Here is a 16934-nt window from a genome sequence, read left to right as displayed (position 1 = left end):
TCCCACATGGTTTTGGATCAGCCTCTCAGGATGAAATGGATCTCAATATCCCTCTAACAGGAGCTGCTGCCTTTAATGAAGCCTCGGTTGATATTAATTAGTTTAATAAATTTGGCGTCTTCACAAAATAACGTAGGCAAACAATGAAAAAAAATCAAACAATGATCCCCAACAGGAAATTGTGCATTAATGCAATTGTACCACCAAAAATCTTTCATTAATTGACGAGATTCGGATGCTTGGGCTGGAAGTCTCCAGCCGTTGGGGTTCTGTTGCCGCCGGCAGTGCACCCCCAACCGCAGGGCTGACTTCAATGGGAAATCCCATTGGCAAGCAGCGGGAGTAGAGAATCCCTCTGCCAGAGAACGGCGCCTCGCGCCGCCTAGCAACAGGCGTCTGGGGAACCAGAGAATCCAACTCGTACTGTACCTGGTTCTGAAGTGTGATTGCAGAAACCAAGGCCTGGATTCTCCGCTCCGAATTCGCCCCACTACCGCTCCCAACGAGAATGGAGAATTTGGCGCTCAACCAAAACTCCATTAGCAGGAACGGAGAATCCCGCCGGAGTGAACGGATGGAGAACTTCGCCCCACGTGGCAGCTCAGGGGAAGCACAGCAAATGTTGTCCAATGAGGGTCAGAATGAGTTAATTCCACAGAGAACTATTCTCGAGGAACAACTTTCTCATTTTACGGAAAAAAGGACCGTGATATCACGTGAAAACTATTTTATGAGAAATGTTGTGATTTGCCTGAGCCTAATGAGTGACACATGTTGGTAAAATTAATAACAGACATTATTCCCTACGGTTTTCATTTTATTTAAAAATCCAATCCATGTTCCCATTTTCCAGCGTGGTATATAACCATCTATTCAGAATCAGTAATCACTATCGACGAATAAAACAGCAATGAATAGTGTCCTTTTGCGATGAGTAGTATTTTCCGCTGAGTCCCAATGGGGTGGATGATTTATAATCCACTCTGATTCGGCTCATGTTGAATTAGCCAATGAAAAAAACACATTACAGGAAACTACCAACTTGCATTGATACAGCATCAGGATGTTGCAAAGCCAATCAATTGTAATCATGGTTCTGAAATAGAAAATGCAGCAGGGTGCGCACAGCAAGATTCCACGGACATCAATGTAATACATGGTCACATAATCTGTTTTTCTTCAATGATGTTGGTTGAGGGATACATATCAGCCTTAGGGGCCATCCAAGGAGAACTTCTCTTTTCTGCTTTGAAATAGTACCATGGAGTCTTTTATATCCAGAACAAGGCAGGGTTAGGGTTAGGGTCAGTTTTGTGTCCCAACAGAAAGGTGGCCACGCTAATCAAGTGGCACTCCCCCAGTACTAATTATTGTCAGTACTGATGTTACCTGAGATTTTGTGCTCAAATCCCTGGAGTGGGAATCGAACCAACCCTCAAACCTCTTGACTCTGAGGACGAAAGCACTGCCCACTGAGCCAAAGTTGACACTTGACTTTCAGCAAGAACTGCTCCACCGTTTGCTGGTGAGCAGTAATATCCAGGCGGGCCTCATGAGGTTCACACAAGACTGACACCAGCGAAGTCAGCGAGTTCCCCTCAGTCACAGCCTCAGTCACTGAGAGGCTAAGTTATAAAAGCACCTTTGGGTAATCTGAACACGTTTCTGCATATCAACCTGAACTGCATTGTCCGAATGGAGTTTGCGCATTTTCCCTGTGTCTGCGTGGGTCTCACCCCCAACACTCCAAAGATGTGCAGGGTAGACGGATTGACCACGCTAAATTGTCCCTCAATTGGAAACAAATAACAATTGGGTACTCTGAATTTTTTTTTAAAACCTGCACCGAACTGAAAACCAATGCCAAAAACATTGGTCTGCAGCAACATCGACACACCACTCGCAATAATTTACAAAAAGTTGTTTATTAGAGAATAAATACAAAATTGTAAAATGCACAGCAAACCTGCTCAAACAATTTTTCTTTAAAGTTTCTCAAAACATATGACGAGTAAAATACCTTCGTACATATCTGATTACTGATTAAAATACTGGCCATGGTTTGGACACACTCAACAATAGATATGAATGAGATCGGAAACTCCCGGGACAAAGCATTTAACAACCTTGCCATATGTTTTCTGGTAACACAATAAAGTAACAGATAGGCCGAAGGCACAATGGCACCAAACGGCCATTATTTCATGCTCGTTAAAATGCACAAAATATTACCAGGGAGAGCCAGTTTGCCAAGGTGCTCCACCCACAGGGCCATTTTTCTGACCAGCCTGGTTGGGTAAAGATGACTACTCACTCACAAGCACCAGGTAGTCAATTGAGGCAATTAAGGGGCCAATTAAAGCCAATGTTCTGAAGCCAACTTGAAATACAAGTTGGCGTGGAGTGGCTCATGATGGCAATAGGCCAACCGACACATAGCAGTGGCTACACCTTCGGAATGATATGTTGCTCTTAGAGTGCAACATGGGTTTTACCAGAATGCTGGACTCTAATGAATAAATTACACACACTAGTGCGGTAATCCCTGGAATGTAGAAGGTTAAAGGTTGATAGATCAAAATTTTCAAGTTATTAAGGAAAATAGTGCAGGAGAAACTTTCTGCGGGTTAGGATTACGGGCCACTGTCCACGCGGAGTCTGCACTTTCTTCCCGTGTCTGCGTGGGTTTCCTCCGGGTCCTCCCACAGTCTAAAGATGTGCAGGTTAGATAGATTGGCCATGCTATAGTGTCCAAAAAGGTTAGTTGGGGTTATGATGGAGGTGTGGGCTTAAATGAGGTGCTCTTTCCAAGGGCCGGTGCAGACTCGATGGGCCGAATAGCCTCCTTCTGCATTGTAAGTTCTATGATTCTATGACATAGTCTAAAAAGCCAGACCTTTCAGGAGCGAAATTAGGAAACACTTTTACACATAAATGACGGTAGAAATTTAGAACTTTCTTCCGTGAGCAGTAACTAATGATGATCAAACTGAGATTGGTAGGTTCCTGTTCACCACATTTTGGGGTGGCACGTTGGCACCGTGGTTAGCACTGCTGCCTCACAGTGCCAGGGACCCGGGTTCAATTCCGGTCTCGGGTAACTGTGTGGAGTTTGCACTTTTCCCCGTGTCTGCGTGGGTTTCCTCCGGATGCTCCGGTTTCCTCCCACAGTCCAGGTGAGATGGATTGGCCATGATAAAATTGTCCCTTAGCGACCAAAGGTTAGGTGGGGTTATAGGAATATGGTGGAGGAGTGGGCCTAGTTCAGGTGGTCCTCCAGACGATCAGTGTAGACTGGATGGGCCGAATGGCCTCCTTCTGCACCATAGGGATTCTATGATTCTGTGTGTTAAGAAATCTGAGGCAAAGTGGGTATATGGGGTTAGGTCGCAGATTAGTCATGATCTCATTAAATGGCGGAACAGGTTCAAGGGGCCGAACGGCATACTCCTGATCCTATGTTCCCACATGTGTCCTGTATTCACATCGAGTGAACAGTCTCTCCGATCCAGCCAGAAGATATTGGGAAACTGCCAGCTCACATTTTCACCGTTTCCCTGACTGATTTTCCCTTCAGCTTCTCTATATAATCTGACAGCATTGTTTATCCACCAAGGTAGAGGGTTGTCCAATGGGCTTTATACCTTGCCATTTAATTCTCCCTTTGGGAATGAATGCATCAGCTCAATGTTCTCAAAATAAAATGACACTTGTGTGAGCGCAGGTGGGGATTAAAAATGTTCCGATCCGCACAGCCGTCCTCGACAGTGAAGAAGTTCTAGATGAGGAATCTTTCATCTACCAGCGTCTTTGTGGCTAAGTTCCTCCTTGAAATTGCGTTCCGTATTAATTGCAGAATCTGATTTCAGAAGAAACAACACATCATTGGGTTAAAATGGATTTGTAATCAGTTTTGAACAGCTCTATTGGACATTCTGAATTCTCCTTCCGTGTACCCGAACAGGCGCCGGAGTGTGGCCACTAGGGAATTTTCACAGTAACTTCACTGCAGTGTTAATGTAATAAAGATTGTAATAAAGATTAGATTAATGGGACAAGTATTGGCTGTAAATGAAAGACTTGCATCTATATCACCCCTTCCATAACTCCAAAATGTCCCAAAGCTTTTTACAGCTAATGCAGTACTTCTGAAGAGTAGTCATTGTTGTAACTGGGAAATGCAGCAGCCAATTTGCACACAGCAAACCCCTACAAACATCAATGAAGTAATGACCAGGTAATCCACCTTAGTGATGTTGGTCAAGGGATTAACACGGACCGGGGAGAACTTCCCTGCCCACTCTGAAATCGTGCCATAGATTGTTTTGGGAAGGCAGTTCAACCTCTCATCTGACGTACGCCAACTCCAACAGTGTAGCGCTCCCTCGGTACTGGGTGTGTCAGTCACAACTTTGTGCTTGAGTGAGACCTGAACCCACAAACCTTTAACTGAGGGGCAAGCGCCCACAGAACCAAAGCGGGCACCTTGCAATTGGAGCCTGTGTTAAACGCGCTTGCAGCTGGGGCGACATCCTTTGTGTCTTTTGCTTTGAATCTCCCTCTGCTCGATTCGGTCACTGATGCACTCTGACCTGAAGCTCACAAAAGAGAAACAGGTGTCTGGAGGTTGAAGGCGAGAGGGCAGGCCAATTGCAAGAGGTTGTCTTGCTGTATTTGGCCTGAGTATGAATGAGAGAAAGTGTGTGCAGTGAAAACTTTAAACAAAATTATTTTGTGTTAGGTCCAGCCTTTGTTACCCGTCCCTAATTGCCCTTGAACAGAGTGGTTGGTTAGGTCATTTCAGAGGGTGTTTAAGAGTCAACCACGTTGCCGTGGGTCTGCAGTCACATGTAGGCCAGACCAGGTAAGGACGGCAGATTTCCCAACCTTGAAGGGCATTAAAGTGAACCAGGTGGGTTTTAAAGTCAATCAATGAACGTCTCATGATCATCATTAGGGTCTAGCTTTATATATTAATTCAATTTAAATTCCGCTTGCTGCCATGGCGGGATTGGAACCTGTGTCCCCAGATCTTTAGCCTGGGCCTCTGCATTACTTTACCAGACCACCATGCTCACCATCTTACCTGAATAATTTCAGTCCTAGAACAGACCCGAGAGATTTGAAACATCTCCAGGACGGCTTGAATGTGGGTTTGCTTCAATAATTCCAGGTACAATCCAAGCCTGGCTTCTGCCATGACATCAGAAGACATTTCTGCAGCAAGGCCAGACATGGGTGGTGAATGATTACAGAGCAAGCTGTCAATCAAAATGGTCAATAGGATGTTGGCACCTGTCTCAAGGAGGCTGGACCACAAAACGGAAGAAACTCAACGTTCAGTTGTTCAGCGCCATCTGTGTTTAGTTTTGAACGCCGCACCTCAGGAAAGATTGGATTTGGAGTGGGGTGCAGTCGCCAGGATGATACCAAACTTCCGGGGGATTAATTTACGCAGGCAGGTCGCACAAACCTGGGGTGAAATTCTCCGACCCCCAGCAGGGTCGGAGAATCGCCTGGAGCCGCCGAAAATCCCGCCCCCGCCATGGCAGAGATTCTCCGCCACCCGGGAAGTGGCGGTGGCGGGAATCTCGCCACTCCGACAGGAGAGGCCCCTGCGGTGATTCTCCGGCCCGGATGGGCCGAAGTCCCGCCACTGGGAGGCCTCTCCCGCCGCCGAGGTTTGAACCACCTCTGTAACGGCGGGATCAGCCGCGCGAGCGGGCCCCGGGGTCATGGGGGGGGGGGCGATCGAACCCCGGGGGTGCCCCCACGGTGGCCTGGCCCGCGATCGGGGCCCCCCGCTCAGACTCCGGGCCAGTGCCCTGGTGCACTCTTTCTCCTTCTGCGGCCGCCACGGCCTCCACCATGGCGGAAGCGGAAGAGAAACCCACATCGCGCATGCGCCGGTGGTAACGTCAGCGGCAGCTGGCCGCTGACGTCACCGCAGGCGCATGCGCCGACCGGCGAAAGCCTTTCGGCCAGCCCTGCTGCCGGGGGCGCCGGTTGTTTGCGCCAGTCTTCTGGTGCCAACCTGAGTGGTTGGCGCCACTCCCCAACGCCGGCACCCTCCGTCACGCCGGGTAGGGGAGAATCCAGCCCCTGGTTTGTAATCTCTCAAGTAGGGAACTTTGAGGGGTGACATGATCAAGGTGTTTAAAATTTTTGAAGGATTTGAGAAAGTAGATATGGAAAAAAAAAAAATTTCTTTTGATGAGGGAACTCGAGATCGAGTGGTCATTATCTTAAAACCAGAGCGAAGAGGGAAATTGGGAAGTACAGGGCGCGATTCTCCGCTGCCCACGACGGGTCAGAGAATAGCGGGAGGGCCTTCCCGACAATTTTCATGGCCTCCCGCTATTCTCCCCCCCCCCCCCCCCCCCACTCCGGCCGCCCCCGACACGAATCGCTGCTCGCCGTTGTTTACGGCGAACAGCGATTCTCCGCAGGCCGAATACCGCGGAGTTTACGGCTGTTTTCACGGTCGCGATCACACCTGCTTTCAACGTTCGTGAAAACGGCCGCAAAATGCCCGTCCCGGACAACCATGGCACCGATTGGCACGGCCGCACCACGGCCGTGCCAAGGGTGGTATGGGCCTGCGATCGGTGGGCACCGATTGCGGGCAGCGGGTCCGATACCCGCACACTATTTGTTCTTCTGCCGCCCCGCAGGATCAGTCCGCGGGGCGGCTAAGGGGCATGACGGCCCGCGCATGCGTGGGTTTGACGCGTCTGCGTGATGACGTCATTGTACGCGTCAGCCGCCGTGACTCTTGGCGGGCGGACTTAGCGAACGCCGTGATTCCCCCGGCCCCGATACTAGCCCCGTCCGGGGGGGGGAGAATCGGGTCCCGGGACGGAGCTCCGAGGCTGGTGTGAAACACGGCCAGTTTCACGCCAGCCTTTACGGCACGCCGGATTTGCGGAGAATCGCGCCCACAGTTTCAAAGTGGGGGTGGTGGAAATGTGGAACCTTCTCCCCTATAAGGGACATAAGACACTGGGACATTCAAGACTGAGACAGAACTCTTCCCGAACAAAAATCTACACCGTAGGGATCCGGAGCAAAAGAGTGAAAATTGAGTTAAGATGGCAGTGTCGTCATGGCCTAACTGAACAACGAAGGGTTGAATGAGCAAACCCTGTCCCTAAGGGGGTCAGAGAGGAATTTCCCAGATTTTTTCACCCAAGTTTTCCTGGGCTTTAATCTGTTTTTTCTAACTCTCCCCAGAGGTCACATAGTTCCATTAGTAATGGGGAGTATATATCGTGAGGCGGAATGTGTCACAATTGTATGGGGTAGACCGGGTGCAGTAGAACATCTTTTTTCCTGTCCGTCGTTGGTTGTATGTTTGTAATTCACGGCAGAAAGTCATGACGCTGAAATAAATCTGGATGGTATTCATCAGCTGTCACGTACCTTTTGCACCAGGTAAGTAATGATTGCTGCCAGCACAAAGTCCTGTGCGCCCAGATCAACGACAGCGAATAGGAGCGTATCAAAGAGCAGCAGGACCAGCTCGTGGCCATAATAAAGGACATTGCTGAAGAGGGTCCGGTCATCTGAAAACAATGACATTGAAACATAATTGCACCTCGTGTTTTGTTGGCTCGCACTGAGACTTCTACAGCTGAGGGAATAGAATAGTAAAGCTGTATAAATAGATAGACGTGATCGCAAACTGCACAAGGCATGGACTGCAGTTCAGAATGGGGCAAAGTGAGTCAGTTTCAGTTCAACATGAAGGCCAGTGAATCCGTGTAACAGATTGCCCGGAAAAGGCACTTAGAATTTCGACAGTGCAAAAGGAGGCCATTCGGCATATCAAGTCTGCACGACACTCTGAAAGAGCATCCTGCCCAGGCCCACTCCCCTGCCCTATCCCCAAAACTCTATAACCCCACCTGAACTGAACATGCTTGGACACTAAGGGGCAATTTAATATATGGCCAATTCACCCGACCTGCACATCTGTGGACTGTGGGAGGAAACCAGAGCACCCGAAGGAAACCCACGCAGCCAGGGGGAGCAAGTACAAACTCCACACAGACAGTCATCCAAGGCCGGAATTGAACCCGGCACCCTGGCGCTGTGAGGCAGCAGTGCTAACCATTGTGCCACCATGCCGCCCCAGGGGCAGATAGGCAGATGGAATTAGCACCAACGGTAAGTTCCTTTTTACAGTACTCATTGCGGGTCAGGTGACTAGGGGGCTGGTTTAGCACAGTGGGCTAAATACCTGGCTTGTAATGCAAAACAATGTCAGCAGCGTGGGTTCAATTCCCATACTGGCCTTCCCGAACAGGCGGCGGAATGTGGTGACTAGGGGCTTTTCACAGTAACTTCACTGAAGCCGACTTGTGACAATAAACGATGATTATTATTATTATTATTAATAAAAAGAGTTCACTCCCTACTGCCTTAAAGAATCCTTTGGCCTTCCCTCTGCTAATCATGGTCTCCTTCTCTCTCCCATTGCCATGATCACCAACCTCTCCCTCTACTGAAAATTCAGTGCGACTTGCATTTCTCTTGATTTACCAAACAGAATTGCTTCACATATTCATCATAAATTCAATGTATTCCACAGCTGAATCATACCTTTTCTGCAAAATAATAGCTTAGGAAACAATCTGCGATAACCCTCACGCGGCCCACAGGGATCACTGATTGATTTCCCCATGGGCTTCCCGTGGTGAGCGGGACTGGTAGCGGGACCTTTAAATTTAGCTAAATAAAAGCAAATTACCGCGGATGCTGGAATCTGAAACCAAAGAGAAAATGCTGGAAAATCTCAGCAGGTCTGGTAGCATCTGTAGGGAGAGAAAAGAGCTAACGTTTCGAGTCCAGATGACCCTTTGTCAAATGAAATGAAATGAAAATGAAAATCACTTATTGTCACAAGTAGGCTTCAAATGAAGTTACTGTGAAAAGCCCCTAGTCACCACATTCCGGCGCCTGTTCGGGGAGGCTGTTACGGGAATTGAACCGTGCTGCTGGCCTGCCTTGGTCTTCTTTCAAAGCCAGCGATTTAGCCCTGTGCTAAACAGCCCCTTGTAAGACAGAGAAAGTGGGAAATATTTATACTGTGGAGTGAGAATGACAGATGAGTCAGAAACCCAGGGAAACGGGGTGTTAAATACCACAGAATCCACGGGGAAAGAGTGCAAATGGCAGTCCTCAGAGAGAACACAAGGTGTGAAAGGTCAAACAGCAGAGAAACTAACATCAGAGGGTAAACTGTGACAGATGTAGATGTGGGGAGGGGAGGGGAAAGCAAAGGGGAGAAAGGGTAACGCAAGGTGGATAAGATGGGGGGGGTTGAATATATATAAAGAAAGACAAGAGAGAAAGAAATGATAAAGGACATGTCAAATGAAATTGGATGAAAACAAACGGGTTGAGGTGGGGTAGAGCTGATCATCTGAAGTTGTTGAATTCGATGTTGAGACCGGAAGGCTGTAGCGTGCCTAACCGGAAGATGAGATGTTGCTCCTCCAGTTTGCGTTGAGCTTCACTGGAACATTGCAGCAGGCCAAGGACAGACATGTGGGCATGGGAGCAGGGTCTTGAGCTGGAATGGCAAGCAACGGGAATGTCAGGGTCCTGAAAGGGCACAGACCGAAGGTGCTCAGCAAAGCGATCACCCAGTCTGTGTTTGGTCTCTCCGATATGGAGGAGACCACATTGGGAGCAGCGAATGCAGTAGAACAAATTGGAAGAGATGCAAGTGAAATGCTGCTTAACCTGGAATGAGTGTCTTCGGCCTGGGATGTTAAGCATGGAAGGGGTAAAGGGGCAGGTGTTACACCTTCTGCGATTCCATGGGAAGGTCCCATAGGTGATGGGAGAGGTGTTGGTTATGGTGGAGGAGTGGACTCGATTATCTCGGAGGGAACAGTCTCTGCGGAATGCCGACAGAGGGAGTGAAGGGAAGATGTGTTTGGTGGTGGCATCACGCTGGCGTTGGCGAATATTTCCCAGAGCACTGTTTCGTTTATTGGGATTCCATTCCGTTTTATTGTATTGTCTCTCCCAGGAGGTGACAAGGCTTCAGGGGGGAGGAAGGGAAGCGAGGGATTGAAGTGTTTAGTAATGATTCTCCGGCCATCAGAGTATGAGGCAAGTTTGATGCAGCTGCAGGTCTTTCCCTGCCTGTCATTTTTGATTGGCTCTACTTTAAAAGGTCAAATGTTGCAGGGCATCACAAAACTTACCAAAAGTCTCATCCTGTCACTGCTGGTATTAGCCCAGGACTGGTTTAGCACAGGGCTAAATAGCTGGCTTTTAAAGCAGACCAAGGCCAGCAGCACGGTTCAATTCCCGTACCAGCCTCCGCGAACAGGCGCCGGAATGTGGCGACTAGGGGCTTTTCACAGTAACTTAATTGAAGCCTACTTGTGACAAATAGCGATTTTCAATTTCAAACCCATTGAGGCATTCTCCAAAACTCTAACATGGGCACATAAAAGTCACAGCATCGCTGCAGGCCATTTTAAAATCAAATATGTGATAATCGATGTCAAGAATCTCCATAGACTTCACCAAAATCAAACATTAACATTTCACACAACCTATGACAGCTGTCTCAGGTCAGACAATTAACTAAATTTTGATTTTGACAGGGTGATGATTAAATCCTCATGAAGATATTAAACACACACTGTCCTGGACTGCTTCAGGGAAACTCTTTGTCCAACCTCAAACTGTAGCAATGTTGTCATGTGTTGAATCTGACTGATGCTAAGCTGCGTCTACACTGCACAATATTAGTCACTGAAATACTGGCAGACGTGCAGCTCTTACCATTGTAGAAGAAACTCCTATCGTCTGATCGTTGAAACTCAAAGTCCAAGATTCTCTCCAGGAAGAGTTTTTCCTTTACCACATAGTCCATGTCTTTGTAAGCCTGTAGAGAGAACATAAATAAATCATCTTTTTTGTCACAAGTAGGCTTACATTAACACTGCAATCAAGTTACTGTAAAAAGCCCCTAGTCGCCACATTCCAGCACCTGTTCGGGTAAGCCGGTATGGGAATTGAACCCGCGCTGCTGGCCGTGTTCTGCATCACAAACCAGCTGTCTAGCCCACTGAGCTATTGCATCAGAGATTGGCACAGTGGTTAGCATTGCTGCCTCACAGCACCAGGGACCTGGGTTCAATTCCGGCCTTGGGTGACTGTGTGGAGTTTGCACTTTCTCCCCGTGTCTGTGTAGGTTTCCTTTGGGTGTTCCAGTTTCCTCCGAAAGTCCAAAGATGTGCCGGTTAGGTGGATTGGCCATGATCAATGAGAGGGGTTACGGGGATAGGGCAGGGGAATAGGCCTACGTAGAGTGTTCTTTCGGAGGTCAGTTGCAGACTTGATGGGCCGAATGGCCTCCTTCTGTATTTTCGGGATTCTATGGAGAGGATAGTCTGTGTACAAACAGCTGTCTGCAAATGGTTAAGGTTGGAGAGGCTCACATTCTTTGAGTGTCTTCATCACCCCAACTAGACATCCTGAGCAGCTTGGCACCTAATGAATTACTTTTGAAGCCCAGTCACTGTTGTTCTGTCGACAAACACACCAGCTAGACATTTGCACAGCAAGATCCCACAAACTGCAATCAAATAAATGATCAGTTAATTTGCATTTGGTGGCATTGGTTGAGGATTGATTAGAATATCAGAAAAGATTGTTTCCCTTCAAATGGTGCAAAGGGATCTTTTACATCCACTTTGGTCGACAGTCAAAGCCTCAGTTTAACATCTCATTCAACAACAGAGTGCACTGGATCATTGGCCTAGATTATGCGCTCAGGCGAGGCTTGAACCCACAAACTGTTGATTTAAGGGCTGAGAGCAATGCCGGATAAGCCAATGTAGCAGTAAACAAATTGTGGCATCGATTCCAGTAAGGCAGACAGTCACAACTCTTCTTCGATAGGTTAAAAGCCAAAGAGATGTTTGATAGCGCGGAATTTAAGTATCACTGAAAAAAGACACATGTCGAAGTTTTTCATCTTGCACTCATCAGGGAATTCTCAAAAATACCCAAATGTAAAGGGAACAACAATTTATACCTAATGAGAAGAGAGACATTGCGCCTGCTTCAACTGAACAAAATAGGCGACAGCCATTCTCCAGTTCATTCCCCAGGGCAATGATCAGAGTCAACCTACTTGGTTTGAATTTAATCAAAGCTTGGCAGTCAACTGCGTTCCCCTTGGCAACACTTCTCCCAGAGTTCACTTGTCAACCACTCAGCACTCTCTTCTCATGAAGTATTAATTGTTGTTCCCATTACAATTGGGAATGTCCTGATGGGTGCAAGATGAAAAGCTTTGGCGTGCCCCTTCTGTTTGTGAGCCATAAAAGCCAAATGCTATGAATGATTTTCTATTGCTTCATTTCAACAAATGTTGCCTCACAGCCCAACATGCCACTTTGCTGACGAGACAAATAAGTGGAACAATCCAGTAATTGTAAAGTCAGGAGCACAAATACCATTTGGGAAGAATCTCCAAAGGGCTCAATAATTAATGAGAGCATTTGGATTTTTTTTTGATAGCAAGGCAGCAGAGCGCATATCGGGAATTTACCAAACATTTGAAATGAATGGTCAGGACCTCACAGACATCCTGTACTCCGACCTCTAGTTGCTGTGGCTCAGGAATGGCCTTGTTACTACTCAACCCAAGCTTTTAATAGCGATCTCCATCTTTCCGGGAGCTTCCCTCTGCTCGGTGGGTGAGGAGGGAAGACCATAAAGAAGAGGTGAGTTGCATTCTGAGGCAAAGAAGGGGAACGATCGAGAGCACTGCTCCCACGTAACTCTCGACAATGGTTTCAAGCAACACTGGGAAATAAGATGCAGCAAACCCAGCAAATTAAGTGGGAAAAAAAATTAAATTCACAGAACAAACGGAAAGAAGTACAATATTAAAAATTTAATTTTAAAAGTGTGCTAAATGAGTTCAGATCTGGTCCGCTCCTTTAAGGAACAAATCCTTCAGCCTATTTCTTTGACGTATTTTGCTGTTTAAAAACAGCTTTCTATTTTTGCAGATAGGGTTCTTCAGCAAACCACACCCAGGGTCGAAGCTGCTGTCAAGTGAAATATTAAAAACATATTTCCTAGTGAGCCCTTTGTTTGACCCTATGAGTAAATCGTTTTAGAAGTATCTCCCTCCCACTGTGAAGAGCAAGGGTCTCACTGTTGTCGTGAACATTGATTGACTGGTTCGTGAGAAGCTTTCTGAATTAGATTCGTTGTTATTTTGGATGGGAGACAGCAGGACAGCTGTTGTGTTTGAATTCATTTTGACCAGCTATTTAAAAATGTTTCAGACTTTTTTTATTACTGCTAAAACCATTCCCCACTCTCGGCGGATGATGCTCCCTTTCAGAATCAAACTTTTTGACTTTGGGTTTTTTTTTGCTTTGTAAAGATAAAGGTTCAAATGGTCGTCTTAATTTTCTCTCGCTAATTTTCACCCTCTGAATCTCCCCTGGGACCGCACCCTCTCAGTATCTGTCTCAGTAAGTCGCTGTGAGTTAGCTTGTGAGTGTCGACAAGCAATTTTCTCATGGGGCATGTAGGCCGGGTTGTCATGTGGACTGTTTAAAAGGGGTCACATGTGGAGATCATGGGAGGTCTCCAAGAGCACAGGCAGAGACAGCATGCCAGAGCTGTTCAGTGGCTGTTAATAAATTTCTGCTGTTGTTAGTCCCTGGTCGGCAGTTATTGGAACCCAATACTTCGACAGGACATTTTTAAAAATTCACTCCTCGGGATGTGAGTACCCTTGGAAAGACCAGGGGCTGAATATTACGGGGGTGAAGGGGCAGACGGCTCGACCCCCTGGGAAAAGGTTGGTGTGGAGCCGACCCGCTCCGTTGCCAGCCCGCCCCACAACCAGAACATGCTGTGGGTGGGTGGGGCTATACCAAGGCTGAGTGGGATTTCCATTCCTCACCCTGGAAGAAGTCCTGCCCTCGGGAGCTGCTGGCCAACCCAATTAGTCAGCAGCTCCATCAGTCCCAGGATTGCCAAGAGTACATTTGTGGGCACTGCTGGGACTGCGAGAAGAGGAGAAAGAAGCCCCAAGGATCCTTGTGTCATGTCCGTCTGGGGTAAGGAGGGTTTGGTAAGGTCAGGGAGGGGATTTGGGGAGAGGAGAGGCTATGGATGGGTATGAAGAAAGGGTGGGTTCCATATTAGGTGGACTAATCCCCAAAAGGCAAAGGGTAGCCTCCGAAATCAGACTCTCACCCCCCCCCCCCCCCCCCAGCACCCCACCCATTTCTATCCTTTGAATTTTTTAAAATATCTATCAGGCTGCCCACTACCACCTGAACGCCCACGCCAGACTTCTTAGCCTGCACTGAGTTAACAGCGTTGATTAACTTGGTAACAAGCCCTATCGACCCTTGATTATCTGTTTAAATATGGTGGACTGGGTGCCTATTTTGGCACCTGCTCGACCCCCCTCCCCCCTTATTGTGGAGGTGAGCTCAGGGATGGCTAGGATGAAGGTGAGGTGGACACCCACCCACCTGAAAACACACCTGATGGGGGCAGGTGAAATGCAGCTCCATTTATTTATTGCCCGGAAGTGGCACGTCGGAGGGCAGTTAAACGTCAACCACATTGGCGCGGGAATGGTGTAGCATATGGGGCAGTCAGGTAAGGCCAGGCAGGTTTCCTTGGCTGAAGGACACAGGTGAGCCAATTGGAATTTTAATGACAGTTTGGCAGCCTGACGACCACATACTGTGACCACATCTGCATCCCGCACCAGCCTCCCCGGACAGGCGCCGGAATGTGGCGACTAGGGGCTTTTCACAGTAACTTCATTGAAGCCTACTCGTGACAATAAGCGATTTTCATTTCATTTCAAGTGTTGGTCGCTTGAGGAATTTCAGCTCAGAGTTGACAAGCTGCAGTGGCTGAGGAAAAGGGCTGGAGGGAGGACGAAACACTGCACCGTGGTACCGGAGGCCATTCAAGCCGGGGGGGGGGGGGGGGGGGGGAGCAAAAAGACAAGCGGTGACTGTAGGGGATTCTATAATTAGGGAGATTGATAGCATCCTTTGCCAACAGCACCGAGAGTCCTGCATGCTGTGTTGCCTGCCCGGTGCGAGGGTGAGGGACATCTCTGACCGGCTTATATTAGAGTGGGAGGGGGAGGATCCGGTTGTTGTGGTCCACATTGGGACAAACAACAAAGGCAAAACTAGGAAAGAGGACCTGATTATCAGGCACTAGGAACTAAATGAAAGAATAGGTCCTCAAGAGTTATAATCTCTGGATTACTACCCGAACCACGTGCGAATTGGCATAGAGATGAGAAAATTAGGGCGTCTTGACACATACATGAGTAGGATGGGAATAGAGGGATGCAGACCCCGTAAGTGTAGATGGTCTTAGGTGAGACGCGCAGCGTGGCTTGGAGGTCGGAAGGGTCTGTACCTTTGCTCTACTTTTCTTTGTTCTTTGCTTGTTCTTTATGTCCCAACTATCTGGTTTCTTGGACTTTCTTTTGTTCTTTTTGGAAGTCAGCTGCCAGTAGCTCCCTTTCCCAGAAACATAGAAAAAATAGGAGCAGGAGGAGGCCATTCAGCCCTTTGAGCCTGTTCCGCTATTCATTGTGATCATCACTGATCATCCAACTCAATAGCCTAATCCCGCTTTGCCCCATATCCTTTGATCCCCTCTCCTAAATTTTGGTCATTCAGATAATAGTTTGCCTTCTTGTTTTTGTTACGAAAGCGGATAACCTCACGGTTATCCAAATTATACTGCAGCTGCCATTCATTTGCCTACTCAGCAATTTGTCCAAATCACACAGGAGGATCTCTGCATCCTCCTCACAGCTCACCTTCCCACTCAACTCCATACTCCCAGAACGCCTTGATCCACTGCAATTCGCATACCGCCTCAACCGGTCCACAGCAGGCGCCATCTCCCTGGCCCTACACTCATCCCGAGAGCATCTCGACAACAAGGACTCTTACATCAGACTCCTATTTATTGACTACAGCTCCACCTTCAACACCATAATCCCAGCCAAGCTCATATCAAAGCTCCAAAACCTAGGACTTGGCTCCCCACTCTGCAACTGGATCCTCGATTTTCTGACCAACAGACCACAATCAGTAAGAATAAACAACAACACCTCCTCCACAATAGTCCTCAATACCGGGGCCCCGCAAGGCTGCGTACTTAGCCCCCTACTCTACTCCCTGTACACACATGACTGCGTGGAAAAATGTGGTTCCAACTCCATTTACAAGTTTGCTGATGGTACGACCATAGTGGGCCGGATCTCCAATAACGATGAGTCAGAATATAGGAGGGAGATTGAGAACCTAGTGGAGTGGTACAGCGACAACAATCTCTCTCTCAATGCCGGCAAAACGAAAGAGCTGGTCATTGACTTCAGGAAGCAAAGTACTGTACACACCCCTGTCAGCATCAACGGGGCCGAGATGGAGATGGGTAGCAGTTTCAAATTCCTAGGGTTACACATCTCCAAAAATCTGTCCTGGTCCACCACGTCGACGCTACCACCAAGAAAGCACAACAACGCCTTTACTTCCTCAGGAAACTAAGGAAATTCGGCATGTCCAAATGAACTCTTACCAACTTTTACAGATGCACCATAGAAATAATCCTATCTGGCTGCATCACAGCCTGGTATGGCAACTGCTCGGCCCAAGACCGCAAGAAACTTCAGAGAGTCGTGAACACCGCCCAGTCCATCACACGAATCTGCCTCCCATCCATTGACTCCATCTACACCTCCAGCTGCCTGGGGAAAGCGTGCGACATAATCAAAGACCCTTCCCACCCGGCTTACTCACTCTTCCAACTTCTTCCATCGGGCAGGAGATACAGAAGTCTGAGAACACGCACGAACAGACTCAAAAACAGCTTCTACCCCG

The 16934-nt window shown here is 48.0% G+C and overlaps 1 protein-coding gene across 1 annotated transcript in view; it reads right to left on the bottom strand.

The window, feature by feature from the left end:
• Positions 1-1906: 1906 nt before the first annotated feature.
• The window catches only part of LOC119971115 (meckelin-like), a 153340-nt gene continuing 138312 nt past the window's right edge, over positions 1907-16934 (bottom strand). The window contains exons 26-28 of the mRNA XM_038806273.1: positions 10810-10912; positions 7423-7565; positions 1907-3859 (exon numbers count right to left, since the gene is read on the bottom strand). Of these exons, the coding sequence (XP_038662201.1) occupies positions 3779-3859; positions 7423-7565; positions 10810-10912 (327 nt within the window). The 3' untranslated portion in view covers positions 1907-3778. The remainder of the gene's footprint in view (positions 3860-7422; positions 7566-10809; positions 10913-16934) is intronic.

This window comes from Scyliorhinus canicula, chromosome 9 (assembly GCF_902713615.1).
Source record: "Scyliorhinus canicula chromosome 9, sScyCan1.1, whole genome shotgun sequence".
In the NCBI taxonomy this organism is placed as follows: domain Eukaryota; kingdom Metazoa; phylum Chordata; class Chondrichthyes; order Carcharhiniformes; family Scyliorhinidae; genus Scyliorhinus; species Scyliorhinus canicula.
The sequence above is the reverse complement of the archived record's forward strand: the minus strand, read 5'-3'. Positions and strand labels throughout refer to the sequence as shown.